This window comes from Podarcis bocagei (genome assembly GCF_964188305.1).
Source record: "Podarcis bocagei genome assembly, chromosome: Z".
Lineage (NCBI taxonomy): Eukaryota > Metazoa > Chordata > Lepidosauria > Squamata > Lacertidae > Podarcis > Podarcis bocagei.
In genome coordinates, this window is record NC_138140.1 from 48,275,784 (window position 1) to 48,290,999 (window position 15,216).

A 15,216-nucleotide genomic window follows, 5' to 3' on the forward strand; every position below is an offset into this window, starting at 1 on the left:
GTGGAGTTGACTTCTTGTTGGTTCAGGATTCTAATTTTGTAGGCCAGGAGCAGGGAACCTCCAGTCTGGAGCCTAATTAGGTGTCCCTATTTGGCCCAGCCATGCCCATCAATGATACCAGCTGTGGCACAGGCAAAGACATGGCTGGAATGAAAGGGTGTTTTTGTATGTTTGTTTTTGCTGGCACTGCTGTTCCTGCACAGCTCTATGGAAAGATCTATGCATTCCACTTTGTGAGACTTGACAGTCGGCTACTCACGGGGGCCTTCAAAGTGGGATGCCTTTGCCTGCACAGTTGATTTCAAACCACACAGGCTGCCTGTTAAATGTCAAGAGACAGGGTTGACCAGGACCACAGGCCTTGGGGCATGCAGGTAGAAATTGTCAAGATCCAGTCTGGTCTGGGCAAGGCAAGGCAGATCAGGACCCTGGACAGGTCTCATAGGAAATTGCAGGCTGAGCTGCAGAAGATGTTGCTCTGCAGTGGACCAGAGGCATTTAAATGCTGCCTTTCCACAGTGAACTCTGTGCCCAAAGCAGCCTGTAACAAACAATCAGTCATCAAAAGCTTTGGGGTGGGGGAGAGAAGTCAGTTTACAAAACATATTCAATAAATTCAAAGTGGACAAAAAATATAAACAATTAGCAAATTCAATATAACAAAGAAAAATAGACTTAGAGGTTTATTTTTATTTTTTGGTGTTGTATTTTGGAATTTAATTAACAAATAACTTCCAACTGCTGCTGCAGGTCTTACTGGTCTCCAAGAAGCCTCAGCTCTGCAAGAAACCTCAGAGGGTCTTCTCATGTGGCTAGCTGAGTTATATCTGGCTCCCTTTTCTGTCCTCCAGAGACCAACAGCACTTGGGAAACGCTTGGGAATCCTGGAAGTTCTGGCTGCTTTTGCAGGTCTTTTGGCCTAGCAGTACTCAGACTTACAGACTGGACCTTCTCTTCCACTTCCCCTCCCTTTAAGAGCCCATAGCTGATTCTGCAGTTACATGTCAAAGCATGGCTGTGGAACAGGAGAAGCTATGGAGGAGTCACCCCCAGAGTCAGAGAACGATACAAGAGCCACCTCTTCTGTCTAGCACAGTGTAGGAGGTCTCCTTAATAAGGGTGACCTGTGATTTTCCTGGCACTGGATGCAAAGCACATGATGACAACAATGCAGCAGAATAAGAGGGTTAGGAAGTTGCTGGAGCTGGTTGGAAGAGGACACTGGAGACAATACTTCCACCTTGAATCTCCTCCTGTCCTCTAAGCCTATTCATAACAGATGGGAGAGGGGAAGTCCACTGCTGCCTACAGACTGCTAGTTGGTCATTACCCTAGGCATGACCACCAACCTGTTCCTACTCATGTTTTTTCACCAGGCCCTGGAGTGCTGCGATGAAGGAGCCTACCTTCTAGCCAACCAGCAGATGGATAAATGCCAGTCCCGAGAAGGTGCCCAGAAAGCTCTCCAAGACATAGAGAATTTCCTTGAGAGTTCTTCGCTGCATTTATATGCTGACCCACAAACCCTGTACTCTGACTTTGAACCCATCTTAACTCCTGAACTAAAGGTAGGCCCGTGGTAGAGGAATCGCATTTGTGCTGGCCGTGATAGCAAGAGCTCCGCTACACAGTGTGCTAGCCTTGAATCCACCAATCTGAAAATACTGGCGCAATTAAGCTTGTTGGCCTAGGCTGGGGTTGCCTCCCAGGCTTTACACCAATAGGCCAAAGTGGGTCCCTGACTCTTATGGAGGCTTCCAGATTAGAGCTGATCACTAGCCTGAACTACTAGGAGATCCAATATTGTGTCTCAAACTGACCTCCGCTTCACAGGAGCTAGGCTTGATCAAACACCCGTGATATGTGACAAGCCAATTCTGCAAGATTTGCTTATGGGGTTTTCCTTTTTGGAATCTGCAGGCTCGGATACAAATGGTCCAGATGAAGCTTGAGAATGTGCGGAGCATGTTCGAGAACAGGCAGGCTTGCTTCAAAAAGCTAGCGGACAAACAAGCACGCCCTGTGCAGCTGGTAGCCCCACGGCCAGAAAACCCACCCCGGTCGAAATCTCCTTTGTTTTCCCCCAAACATGGTAACCTGCTTTTAAAGTTACGTCATTCGGAAATGTTCATTAGGTATCGGTGGGGAAGATGGAATGAGAATGGGCTTGAGAATGTCGTAGATTTCTTTGTATGTGTGATCAGAGAGTGAAGCTAACTGTGGAGGGCACCAACAAGTCTTTTCCTTCTCTAGTCCTCAGAACTGTTTTGCAAGTGTATTCTTTAAGTACCCTGCAGTGTCTTCAAAAAATAACCCAAACTGATTGTTATTTATATCTCTTGTGGCCTCCACTTAATATAGTATGGAGGGAATCCCTTTTGCAATCTGAATTATTCATCTGTATTGCACTTTTAATATGTGACTGCTTTCTGCCCACTCTTTACATAATGGGAGACATAAGTGTGCAGTGTGATTGCTGGAGAGGAACTTCTGCTTGAAGATTTTAGACGTCTTCTAAAGGAGGACTACTGGGATGCGGGTGGCGCTGTGGGCTAAACCACAGAGCCTAGGGCTTGCTGATCAGAGGGTCGGCGGTTCGAATCCCTGCGACGGGGTGAGCTCCCGTTGCTCGGTCCCTGCTCCTGCCAACCTAGCACTTTGAAAGCTCCCTCGACCAGTAAAGCGAGATGAGCAACACGAGAGTCGGCCACGACTGGACCTAATGGTCAGGGGTCCCTTTACCTTAAAGGAGGACTACATTCCTCTGGGTGCTCCAACTACAGTACAGGACAGCTCTCAGGCAAAGTGTTTTGGTTTGCAGGTGGCCCTCCAAGGCTGTTCACATGTTACATTCAATGAGTAAACAATCCATGTACACAAATAGTTGAGCTGTACATTTATGCACTTATTCACATGTAACATTCAATGATAACACAGATGGAATCTAGACACATATAAAAACATTGCGAAAATGCTTTTTTTTTCCCTAAAAAAAAGTTTTGAAAAATATATTGTATTTGCCCTAAGCTCACCCTTGCCATCTAGTGTCACATTTGTATAATGCACTTAAAACACACCTAAAACGTTATATTTGCAGCTGTATAGCGGAGTCCACAGTCTGTGTACCTGTGTTTTGATACAGCTAAGCTGTGCAAATCTACAAGTGTAACACTCTTTCATATAAATAGTTATACATGCATAGACAACTTGTACCTGTGTTCAGTGTAACATGTGAACAAGACGTTCTGATTTCTATCATCTCAGACTGTCAGCAGAAATGATCATTTTATTGAACCCCCTGGGAACTGTCATTTGTGCTCAGCAAACCACTGGTTGTCCAGCCCAAACTGGGATTGTGCTATTTATGTATTTGGTATATGCTAATTTAGGGTTTCTCCCAGTTAACATCCTTAGGGACCTCTCACTGAAGTGCTGCCTGCCATTTTAAGAGCTTGTAGGCAGCAGGGCAAATGCAGTTTAAACCCTCTACCTTATTTGGGAGTTTTCTTTCTGATGATGCTGTCCGACATCAATGAGACCTTGTGGAAGTAGTAATGTTGTAACCATTTTATTTTTGCAACAGCGCAGTTTGAAGATGGGGCAGCTTCTCTTCATATCTGTTTGCATTCTTCTGCGTCTGTTTTTCTCCCAACATCCTTTGCCCATTACTTCATTAAAGGTGCTTCTTCTATCTAACGGATATTCAACCACTTATCTATGTCAATAAAATTAGATACTGTTCCTTTTCTTCCTCAATTGCATCTTCTCCAGGAAAGGCTGTCCATTGCCTTTCCTTTGAGGGGCCTTATTTTAGATTCTTTTCAATCTAGAAAATATATATGGTTAGATTTTATAGGAAATATGTGTATTAAAGGACTTGGGCTGGGTAGAGTGATATGTGTAGCCTTATCAGTATTTCCACCCTTCCATTATATCCAGAAATCCTTTCAGTGCGGCCCAGCTGCATTATGAGTTTAAAGCAGTTTTATACCACTCTAAACAGACATCATGGCTTCCCTCAAAGAATCCTGGGAATTGTAGTTTGTCAGGAGTGTTTCTAAATGATTGATTGATTGATTGATTGATAGATAGATGTCCTGGGTGTTTTTAAGCTGAAGTTTGGTGTAGAAGTACTTTAAATAAATAAAGTTTTGCATGAATAAATGCTAGCTCCACAACAATATGGTGGCTTGATGGTGCGGGTTTGCGTGGGAAATTTAATTACCCAAGAAATGCCATCAAAGCTGGATATAGCACATTATCTGTTGTTTATTAAAATATTATTAGCCACTCTTCTTTTTTGGGGGGTGGGAGGCTTTTGGAGTGAAAAGAGTTATATAAATGAATAATAATAATATTAGATCTCAGAGTTATGTATAAAATAAGTCAAATAGTGGCCAGCTTAACGACAGTCAAGAGTAGTGACATTTAAATAGTCCAAATGTAGCCACTTCAATGGGTCTACTCCGAGTAGGATATAACCCAATGCCCTGTGATCTGCAGGTGAATGGTGGTATACAAATTTAATAAAAAATAAAAATGCAACTTGAAGAGGCAGTAAAGCAAAATAGGATGCTTCAGACCTTTTCCTGGTACCTTGTCAGATTATGAATTTTTAACTTTTAATCTCAGATTTTGTTCATTTCAAATTCTGTGTGATTACTTAGTAAAAAACTTCTTTTGTTTCCTAAACGCCATTTATTTATTTTCAAATCTTTTGTTATAATTAATAGTTCCCCCCAATAACTTTTTTTCTCTTTTAAAATGTTTCATCCTCTTTGTTAAAACATGTGCGCACACAGGAACACACTCACATCTATTTTGTTTCCAGCATGAACTAACTGAACATATCTACCTTTTAAACAGGTGGTGTAATGTAGTTTAATGTAATTCCTTTGCACAAAAGTAATCTGTAACTTGTAGACTATAATCTGCCCTTCTTCTTTTTCTCATGTCCAAGGTGTAGATTTTAATTCCAGTTTGAAATTTTCATTTGATATTTCACTGCCTGGGAAGAAGACTTCAAGGAAATCTCAAAGTTCCCGCAAGGTAGGTGGTTAAAAATGTTTAAGTACAAGTGTGACATCCACAAAATCAATGTAGAACGGTCCTGTTCCATGTTCCTCCCTGCCATCCAACCAGCCATGCCCTTTTCTAAGGGACTCTATTCCAATCCTCACCAACTTGTCTCGCTACTTGCAATAGATGCTGAGCATTCTAAGGACACTGAACATGATCTATCCTTGTCATGCTTTTTTAGGTCCTCTCCTCCTTAAGCCATTGATTCCTCTCTGTTGTGCATGGTTGGTGCTGTTTTGGCTACATACCATAGTCAAAGGAATGACTTTGAGGAAATCCTGCATACCATTAACAAAGTGCTCCTCAAACCACATCTTTTGATGCAGCATTGACACTCCTTGTCTAGAACAAGCATAAAAAAACAAGATTTACAAAATGTGTAAATGGGACAGAAGTTTTATCAGTGCAGTCTCATGCCTACTCACTTGCTCGGTTCAGATGAAATGCCCAAACCAAGCTTTAAATTAGTGCTACATAAACTAACCTGGATAAGCCTCATTGATCCTTTGGTGTGGCTTGGAGATCGGAAGCATTTTCCTCCGAGTGTAAACTAACCACAGTTTGTTGCTGCATCCAGTCTGGGGTGTGGAAGTTGATTTAAACTATGGTTTATTTAACAATCTTGGTTCAGAAACCATGGTTTGATCTTCTCTTGTTTCAAAGAGCCGGAGTTTAAACTAACAATAGCTTAGAGTGGGCTGCTTTAGGCAGTGGTTTGTTTAAATTAGGAAGCAGATACTTCTAGTCTCCTCCTTGAGGCTGTGCTAGGGGAAGAGAGGGGAGGGAGATGAGCAAGCTCACTCAAGCTCATTCATGTAGCACTAAACTTTGGTTTAGTGTTGTGCACAAACCAGGCCATATACTTCCATCCTGCTACTATTTCCTTCCTCTTCTTCTGTTGACTCTCCTGTGTCAGATTCTAGACAGTAAGCAAGGGATGGGGAACTCCAGACCTGGGACCAAATGTAGCCCCTACCCACCCAGCCCTCTTCGACTCCTGTTTGTTGGTCATGCTCTGTGACCTCCTTGTCTACTTTTGCCTAGGTGCAATAAATCCTTGATCAGTAATTATGCTTATCACGTGCTTGGAAACCTCTGACTTTTTACATTGCTGGAATGTTGCATAATGTACAAAGGTGAAAATCAAATCTGTTGCTCTGCTCCCCCTTTTTTTGCCTCTGGCTACACTTTTATTTCTTTTTGCCCCCAACCGCAGTTGTGTGGCCACCATAAAGTTGTCCTCTGGGGAATGAGGCCCCCATGCTGCAAAAGGTTCCTCTAGCAGCGATGCACCCCACTAGTACATTGCAAAATGCAAGTTCACGTTTAGGGCAGCACAGGAATCATTTTAAAATAGCAGGCTTCAAGTCGTCACTTCAAAGCTTTTTTTATTATTATTTTCCTCTTCCTAAAACATATTGTTTCCCTCCAGATTGAAGTGATGCACGATTATCAGGAGAAAAGGAATTCGCTGCAGTTGTGCATATCAGAAAGTGAAGACAATTTAGACATATTGAAAAGGTATTCTTCACCCCATTTTTAATCCACCAACTTCTCTGCTAGTCATGCAAACAAACCCTGATTTGTGCTTGGGAAAGTTCTCTGTTCCTTTTACTCAAAGCATTCAAAGAACAACCTTGGCCTTGCTGTGATGATTAGGCCTCATCCAAAGCAAAGTACTCCCCTTCAGAGGGTTGGAGGGGTGAGGAATAACCAGGCTTTACTCTCACCCTTTCAAGCACATCTTTGTAACATGAGGACTAGAATATTTATGTTTTTCTTCCTCCAATAAATTCTTGCACATTTAGAAAGCTGGATTGTACATGCTACTGTTTTTTCCCAGCTCTTTGTGGAATTTCTACATGTACCCAACCTTGATTTTTCCCCCCTTCTTCATTTTAGCTATGTGATAAACGAGCTTATAGAAACTGAGCGGGTTTACGTTGAGGAGTTGTTTACCATTTTGATGGTAAGTGTGCCTTTGTTTCTTCTTGCTTCGCCCTTGGATGTATCTGGGATACTTATTTTACTTCTGTATCTGACTGCAAGTAAACTAGATGCTAACAGATGTGCAGGTTGAGGAGGAATTCAGTTTTGTGCACGTTTTAGCCTAATTCACACTTCCTGAAGCAATACCCAAACCAAAATGCATCTACCCTTAGAAAGTTAAACTTCTCTGTATTTGGCAATACAGTTCTCCAACCAAATAATGCGTACAAAAATGTTGATACATGGTTTTTTTAAAAAAAAATGATTTCATATTTGTATTCCAGCAACAATGCTGATCTCAATGCAGCTCACAATAACAATAGCATTAATATTTTCAAGACAATGCTACAATTGTGGTAATCATATTAAAAACACAATAGCATACAAATAAGGCAAAAACAAATTCATCGAACAATTAATATAATTATATACATTAGGATTAAATACGCAAAAAACATGTTAGGAGAAAGTTGTGCATACAAAATTGATGAACATTGAAATATGCATACAGTGGTACCTCGGGTTAAGTACTTAATTCGTTCTGGAGGTCCATTCTTAACCTGAAACTGTTCTTACCCTGAAGCACCACTTTAGCTAATGGGGCCTCCTGCTGCTGCCGTGCTGCCGGAGCACGATTTCTGTTCTCATCCTGAAGCAAAGTTCTTAACTTGAAGCACTATTTCTGGGTTAACGGAGTCTGTAACCTGAAGCGTATGTAACCCGAGGTACCACCATATTAGACAGTATCACATGCAGAAATAAATTTGTATAATGGGAGAAATGCCCACTAGATGCTGATAAATTTTCATGAGGACTTTTTACTTTAAAAAATAAATAAATGCAAACTGATGTGAAAATGTGGGGAACTGAACTTAATAATGGGAAAGATGGGAAACTGAGCAAAACCAAAATTGACAGACTGATCTATCCCTACTCCCCATTCCAGTTTTAACATTTATTATTCTCATTCACATTCTCCTGTTGAACATGCCACTCAGTGGCATATTTTTACTGTCATAATACTCTGAAAACACACAAGCCAAACAAACACACCTCTGGGGCTGGTGCACGACTGCAAAGAGATTTTTAGCATTAGGACCAAGAGGTGATGATGCTACTAAATGTGGCCCTTTGGGGTCGGACAATCTGCATGTGTGCCTAATACTACATTTGGGGTTGTGCTGTCGGCAGGGCTACAGAGCTGAGATGGACAACCCCACCATGGCCTTTCTCTTGCCACCCCCCTTGCAAAACCGCAAAGATGTTCTGTTTGGAAACATGCCAGAGATTTACGACTTTCACAACAAGTAAGACACCGCCAAACCTTTGCATTGTCAGTCTCTCCCCACCTCTACCACCCCATGCCTTTAAAAATGAGTTCCGGAAGCAAACGTAACCCACTCTTCATTCCTACCCTCTCCATCCTCTTCCTCTTTCTTTTTCTTGCAGGATTTTCCTCCACCATCTGGAGAGCTGCGTGGAAGCCCCAGAGAAAGTTGGCTATTGCTTCTTGGAAAGGGTCAGTAGGCATGTTGTTAGAGCTGTGCTCATGATCCTTCTTGCTCCAGATCAGGGGTGGGGAACCTTAGTTCTCCGGGCCTCCCTGTCTGGCCCTCAGAACTCTCCCCAGGCCATGATTCCTGTCCCTACTTAGACACCCTGATTGTTTTTGTCTGGCCTGAATGTGTCCTTAAACCCGGGTAATGCCTCTTACCTGTTTCGGTGGAGGATGGAGAGGGATGGTCTGGTCTAAGAAGTAAGGTAAAGGTAAAGGGACCCCTGACCATTAGGTCCAGTTGTGAATGACTCTGGGGTTGTGGCGCTCATCTCACTTTACTGGCCAAGGGAGCCGGCATACAGCTTCCGGGTCATGTGGCCAGCATGACTAAGCCGCTTCTGGCGAACCAGAGCAGCGCACGGAAACGCCATTTACCTTCCCGCCGGAGCAGTACCTATTTATCTACTTGCACTTTGACGTGCTTTTGAACTCCTAGGTTGACAGGAGCAGGGACCGAACAACGGGAGCTCACCCCGTTGCGGGGATTCGAACCGCCAACCTGATTGGCAAGTCCTAGGCTCTGTGGTTTAACCCACAGCGCCACCCGTGTCCCTGTAAAACCCACATTCTCTGCTCTGCCTGCTTTCGCCTATGCTCCCAAACATCATTAGCCTGTGGCCATCAGAAGGCTGTCCATGGTCGAAAAACATCCCCCAGTCTTGTAGTATGAAGTTTAAGGAAAGCCTGTTGCATGTGTTCAACTTAGACCACTAGTAAGAAAAAATTGTCCCTCGCCTGTTGGTTCGTGAGTGGTAGACAAGGCGGTTGGGTGGGGGGAGATTAGCCCCACTTCCTCCCACCACCAGCATCCTGCCCCCAACTGGTTGCCCCAAAGGGAATGTAGCTAACTTCAGGAAAAGCTTCCCCATTGTTGAAGTAGGCAACAGTGAGCTAGACTGACCCAATGGCCTGGCGCAGCATAAGGCAACTTCCTATGTTGCTAGAACCAACAGCATTACTTTTCTGCTTCCTATTCGCTTACTAAACAGGAGCAGCAATGCGTCTCTGTGTGGGGCGGTGCTTTTTGCAGTGTGGGGGCCAGATTCCCTTCTGGGGACCCCTTCCAAGGGCCACAGTGGACAAGGTCAGACTCAGAGGCCAAAGAGGATGGATGAGTGTTCATGGGATGCTCTCCCCAGGGAGACTCGCCTGGTTCCTTCATTACTCTGGTTTTATATTTTGCTGGAAGCCACCCAGAGTGGTTGGGGCAGCCCAGTCAGATGGGCAGCATATAAATAATAAGTTATTATCATCATTATTAGTATTACTACATAGCTTTAGGCACCAGGCAAAAACATTCCTCTTCAGCTAGGCCATTGGCTGATTAAACAATCTATGGCTTTTCCAATTGTGTGTGTGTGTGTGTTGTTGTTGTTGTTGCCATTGTCATTATGTTATGCATTGTGTGCTTTTATGTTGTAAACTGCCCTGTAATCTTCAGGAGAAGGGCGGCATTTAAATTTTAAATAATAATAATAATAATAATAATAATAATAATAATAATAATAATAATAATACTGTGCAGTCTTCCCCAGGCCTGAGGTGCCCCACCCCAGTCATACTGACACGCCACCACTGTCCCCAGTTTCAAACAAGGATCTTGCCTAGTCCTACCTAGATATATTAGGATTTGAACCTGGGACCTTTAGCATGCAATGCCTGTGCTCTATTTCTATGATCCAGAACAGGTTCCTTCATTGCAGGGGGTTGGACTAGATGATGCTCAGGATCCCTTCCATCTCTACAATTCTGTGGCCCAGGTTTATGGCTTTTTCCACTTGAATTAGACAGCTACAGGTTCTGTGGCTGTCTGATACAACTTCCCTGCAATGGATGTACTTAGAATCAAGGGGGTGTTATATATTTATCATTCTTTCCTTCCTCCTGCAGCGGGAAGATTTTCAGATGTACGAGAAATACTGTCAGAATAAGCCACGATCTGAATACCTATGGAGGCAGTGTGCAGAAAGCCTCTTCTTCCAGGTATTTTCACATTGTTATGGTGATAGGCGAAAAGCTCACTTGGGCCAGTCATTATCTGCCAAGCTAACCTACCTTGCAGGGTGGTTCTGAGGATAAAATGGGGAGAGGAGAACCACGTATGGCACACTGAGCTCTCGGAGGAAAGGTTGGGATTGAAATGTAATCATAATGAATCTTTATTATGGTCCAGAGACCCAGCAAATCGCTACAAAGCAATGCACAATTCAGACAGCCTACCTCCAGGTTAAACAAGCATTTTGTTCAGACTTAAAGGTAGGGATCATTGGTTCTTGCAACCACCGATAAAAACTTTGCCCCTGAAATGTAATAATAAATATGTTTGCAGATATATATTTTTTTTATTGCGCCATCCGCCTGGAAAGGGGAGCAAAGAACTACGGAACTCACTCCCACAGGAGGGCAGTGATGATCACCAACTTGGATGGCTTTAAAGGAGTATTAGACAAATTCCTGGAGGATAAGGCTATCTGTGGCTACTAACCACAATGGCTGTTCTCCGCCTCCACAATCAGAGGCAGCAATGCTTTTGGAAACACGTTGCTGCAAACTGCAGGAGGGGAGAGTGTTGCTGCTGTGCTCGGGTCCGGCTTGCAGGCTTCTCCTTGTTGGCCACTGGTAAGGATGGGATGCTTGGCTAAATGGGCCATTGGCCTGATTTTTTCAGGCTCGTCTTATGAGGTGGTGCAAGGCCAGCCCACCCATGAGACAGCGTACTCTTTTTATTTGTTTGTTACAATGTTTTTTTTAAATTGGTTTTCTCATATTACATTACAATACAGATGTAGCAAAGCCAACACCATTTCTTCCCCACCCCCCCTACATCTACCGTATTTTCCGCTCTATAGAACACACTTTTCCCCCTCCAAAAATGAAGGGGAAATGTGTGTGCGTCCTATGGAGCGAATGCAGGCTTTTGCTGAAGCCTGGAGAGCGAGAGGGGTCGGTGCGCACCAGGCTTCTCCAGGCTTCAGGCAGCTATCCGCAAGACTTCTGAGCGCGGCGGGAGTTCCCGCCGGGTTCCGAAGGCTTACGGATAGCAGCCTGCAGCCTGAAGCCCGGGGAGCGCAACTAGGTGTGCCCTATGGTCCGGTGCGCCCTATGGAGCGAAAAATACGGTACATTTATATTTCCTCAATCCATCATATTCTTCTTTTCTCCTTCCATCCACCCCCACTCAATTTCCTCTACATTATACAATTTACAATAATCTTTGCATTCTACAATCTTCTCAAATCATCTATATATTCTTATTATCTTTCCTTACTAATTTTTCTTCCATCCAGTACTTCACATTTTAATCTGGGCATATTAGCGTATCTTTTTTTGAGCAATATTTTGCCATATATTCATCAAAACATTTCCACTCCTTTTTAAATTTTTGATTCAACTGATTTATTATTATAGCAGTTAATTTTGCCAAAATTAAATATTCATTTAGTTTACAAATCCATTCCTCCTTTGTGGGTTTGTGACTTCCCCCTAGGAGACAGTGTACTCTTAGGAGGGATTGGCTCAGCTCCAATCTCTTCCCGTTCTGACAAACTGCTTCCTTCTCTGTTCGCGCCAGTTTTCACATTTCAAGAGTGTTGGCTGGGTTCTGGCTCACTCATCCCTTCCCTTATCAACCCGCATTCCAAGGGGTGGGAGAGTTGGCACTAGCCAATGCTCATCCTGCCTGGCAGTTGATCCTCTCTGTTCCTGGCTGCTTTCTTCAGCTGGTTGCAAACCGTCACTGGGAGCTGGCTCCAGGGACGCGGACTTATAAAAAATATTGGGGGGGGGGCCGGGAAAGCTCATGAATAATAAATAAGCTCATGAATATGCAAATAAAGTGGCGCCGCCTCCTCGTGAGCGAATAGGGGAGAGCGTGCTGCGCCTATTAATCAGCTCCGGAACAGCTGATATGCGGGAAACGTGGGGCTAGCCGGAGAAGAGAGGGCGAGCCCCCTCCGCTCCGGCCCTAAATAGGGCAAGCCACACCCCCCCAGCCAGCCGATTGGTACCCGGTCGTTCTCGCGGGGGCTGAAACCGCCAGGAGGAAGGAAATTCCCCCCGGCAGTGCCTTGGCAGTGGCGGTGGTGCTGCGAAGCAGCGAGGCAGGAGCCCCCGCCCCCGGGGATTCCCTAATCTCGCGGGGGACGGCCGGGGCTCTCCGACTAGGGCGCGCGGCTGGCTGGCTGGCTGGCGAGGGAGCAGGTGGGGAGGAGGCGGGGGACGGCGGCGGCGCTCTGCTGGAAGGGCGCCCGAGATTATTGGGGGGGCTGAGCCCCCCAAAAAATTTTTTTTGAGGGGGCTCGAGCCCCCTCAGGCCCCATGGAGTCGGCGCCTATGGCTGGCTCATTCATGACATTCAACTGCCTAATGCCGTCCACATCACCCAGGGGATCACAGCTGCAAAAGTTAGAAAACAAGAGTTGTTCTGTTGTCTGGAGAGGTCACTTCCTGGTTCGCATAGAGAAGCCATTTTTAACAGAGCCCAGCAATGGAAGTACATAGCTGTACTGAGGCAGCACCATGTGTTGAAATTCTGTGCCCCCTAACAATTTTGTACCTGGGACAACCTTCCCTGTGGCCCCCTCCCATGCTTTGCCACTAGGGAGTGGGGCAGCATTTTGGGGTCCACCTCAGGTGCTGTAATGTCTCAGCCCAGCGCTACTGAGGGGACTTGCTTCGACAAACCGGAAATATATCTGTATCCCAAACTGGGCAACAACTTCTAAAATTTTTGCTCATTCATTTTGATAGCTCTAGTTTTGCATCATTTCCATAATGCTGATTGTGAGAGGCGCATTTGGAGGACATAGAAGATTGCAGGCAGCCTATTAATGAGATCCTGGCACGTGGATTAAGAAATCATCTGAAAATACAGCTAGGAACAAATTTATTCATCAGCTGCTTTATACAAGCTTCAGATTTTGCCTCTTTAGCCTACTGTCATCTACTGAGCCTTATGATAGCTCTCCAAGGGCTGAGGAAGCAGCATTGTGCCCCTCCCAATGACCTGTATCTTCAGCAGTCATCCAGATTAGCTTCTGCAAAAAAACTTAGTGTTAACTTTTGTAAACATTAAAAAATGCAAATCTTAAAAGTAATCAAATCATTACCAAAAAGATATATATATATATATATATATATATATATATATATATATATATATATATATATATATATATAAAATTTGGAATATCACTGTATTCTGAAACCAAAAGTCAATTAAAAAGTGCTGTATACACTTCTTGAGCATCCCTGGTAACTATTATATTTTAAACTGGGTGTTAAATTATACATGTGAATGCAAAAATATATAAGGCTTGACATTGTCTTTGAGTTTTGCATTCCAATATTTAACAAACTCCATTTCTCAGTAACTTTGGTGCCCTTCCTTTAATTTTTCTTTCACAATATGAACAACAGTGCTACATACCATATGTTTTTATACCATCTCAATATGTCAGTGGACTTAACTGATTTCCATTGGCTAGTCTGGCTGCTATGATCATTGCTGTTGCAAATTCCAAGTCTTAATCGTTTACTCTGCCTATTTTGGTGCTAAGATTACATTGCTACCAATCATTTAATTTATAACCCTCAACGCCTCTTGTTAAAATTTTACACCAGTCCAAAATCGTGTACTGAATTTAATATTTTTTTATTTTAAAAGATGACATACACAATGTGCCACATTTTGCCTTTCCGTTTCGTTGCAGGAATGCCAAAGGAAATTGGAGCATAAGCTTGCGTTGGATTCCTATCTGCTCAAACCTGTGCAACGGTTAACAAAATACCAGCTGCTCCTGAAGGTATTCATGTCATTGTTCCTAAGAATGGATCTATACCACTTCCATCTTTCAGGAATGCACCCCCTCACAGAATGGTAGCTCTGGGAACTGTAGCTCTGTGAGGGGAGTCTCCTAAACTTCCAAGCACTGGGATCCACTTCCACAAGAGGTAGTGAAGGCCAACAAATTAGATGGCTTTAAAATATACAGTATTTTTCGCTCTATAAGATGCACCCGACCATAAGACGCACCTAGATTTTAGAGGAGGAAAACAAGAAAAGCCAGCAAGCTCGGCGTGGCTCTTTAAAGATAGAGCAGCTCTTGCTGGCTTTTCCAGGAGATGGGAGAAGGGACTGACGGGCTGCCCTTCGTCCCTTCTCCCACCTCCCTGAAAAGCCAAAGCAAGCTGCACAGCCATTGCTGAAGCCAGCAGAGCAAGAGCGATAGCTGTGCAGCGGCTCTTGCTCTGCTGGCTTCCCAGCGAAGCAGGATGAGGGATGGAAGGAGCTCCTTAAGGGCTCCCTTCCGTTCCTCCTCCCGCTTCACTGGGAACCCAGCAGAACAAGAGGTGCTGCGCAGCTCTCGCTCTGCTGGCTTCAGTGATAGCTGCGCAGCCTGCATTCACCCCATAAGACACACACACATTTCCCCTTACTTTTTAGGAGGAAAAAAGTGTGTCTTATGGAGCAAAAAATACGGCAGTTAGGCAGATGCATGGAGGATACAGCTATTGATGATTACTAGTCACAGTGAACATGTGGCCCCTCCGATGTCAGAAGTGTGTGGCCCTGAATACCAGTTGTTGAG

At 44.1% G+C, this 15,216-nt stretch overlaps 1 protein-coding gene across 5 annotated transcripts in view; it reads left to right on the plus strand.

The window, feature by feature from the left end:
• MCF2 (MCF.2 cell line derived transforming sequence) overlaps positions 1 to 15,216 on the plus strand; it is a 77,011-nt gene that overhangs the window by 44,697 nt on the left and 17,098 nt on the right. For all 5 annotated transcript variants that reach the window (XM_081178952.1, XM_081178950.1, XM_081178951.1 and 2 more), the window contains 9 exons: positions 1,377 to 1,568; positions 1,921 to 2,092; positions 4,961 to 5,049; positions 6,512 to 6,600; positions 6,982 to 7,048; positions 8,260 to 8,375; positions 8,518 to 8,587; positions 10,517 to 10,609; positions 14,338 to 14,430. In XM_081178952.1, the coding sequence (XP_081035078.1) occupies positions 1,377 to 1,568; positions 1,921 to 2,092; positions 4,961 to 5,049; positions 6,512 to 6,600; positions 6,982 to 7,048; positions 8,260 to 8,375; positions 8,518 to 8,587; positions 10,517 to 10,609; positions 14,338 to 14,430 (981 nt within the window). The remainder of the gene's footprint in view (positions 1 to 1,376; positions 1,569 to 1,920; positions 2,093 to 4,960; positions 5,050 to 6,511; positions 6,601 to 6,981; positions 7,049 to 8,259; positions 8,376 to 8,517; positions 8,588 to 10,516; positions 10,610 to 14,337; positions 14,431 to 15,216) is intronic.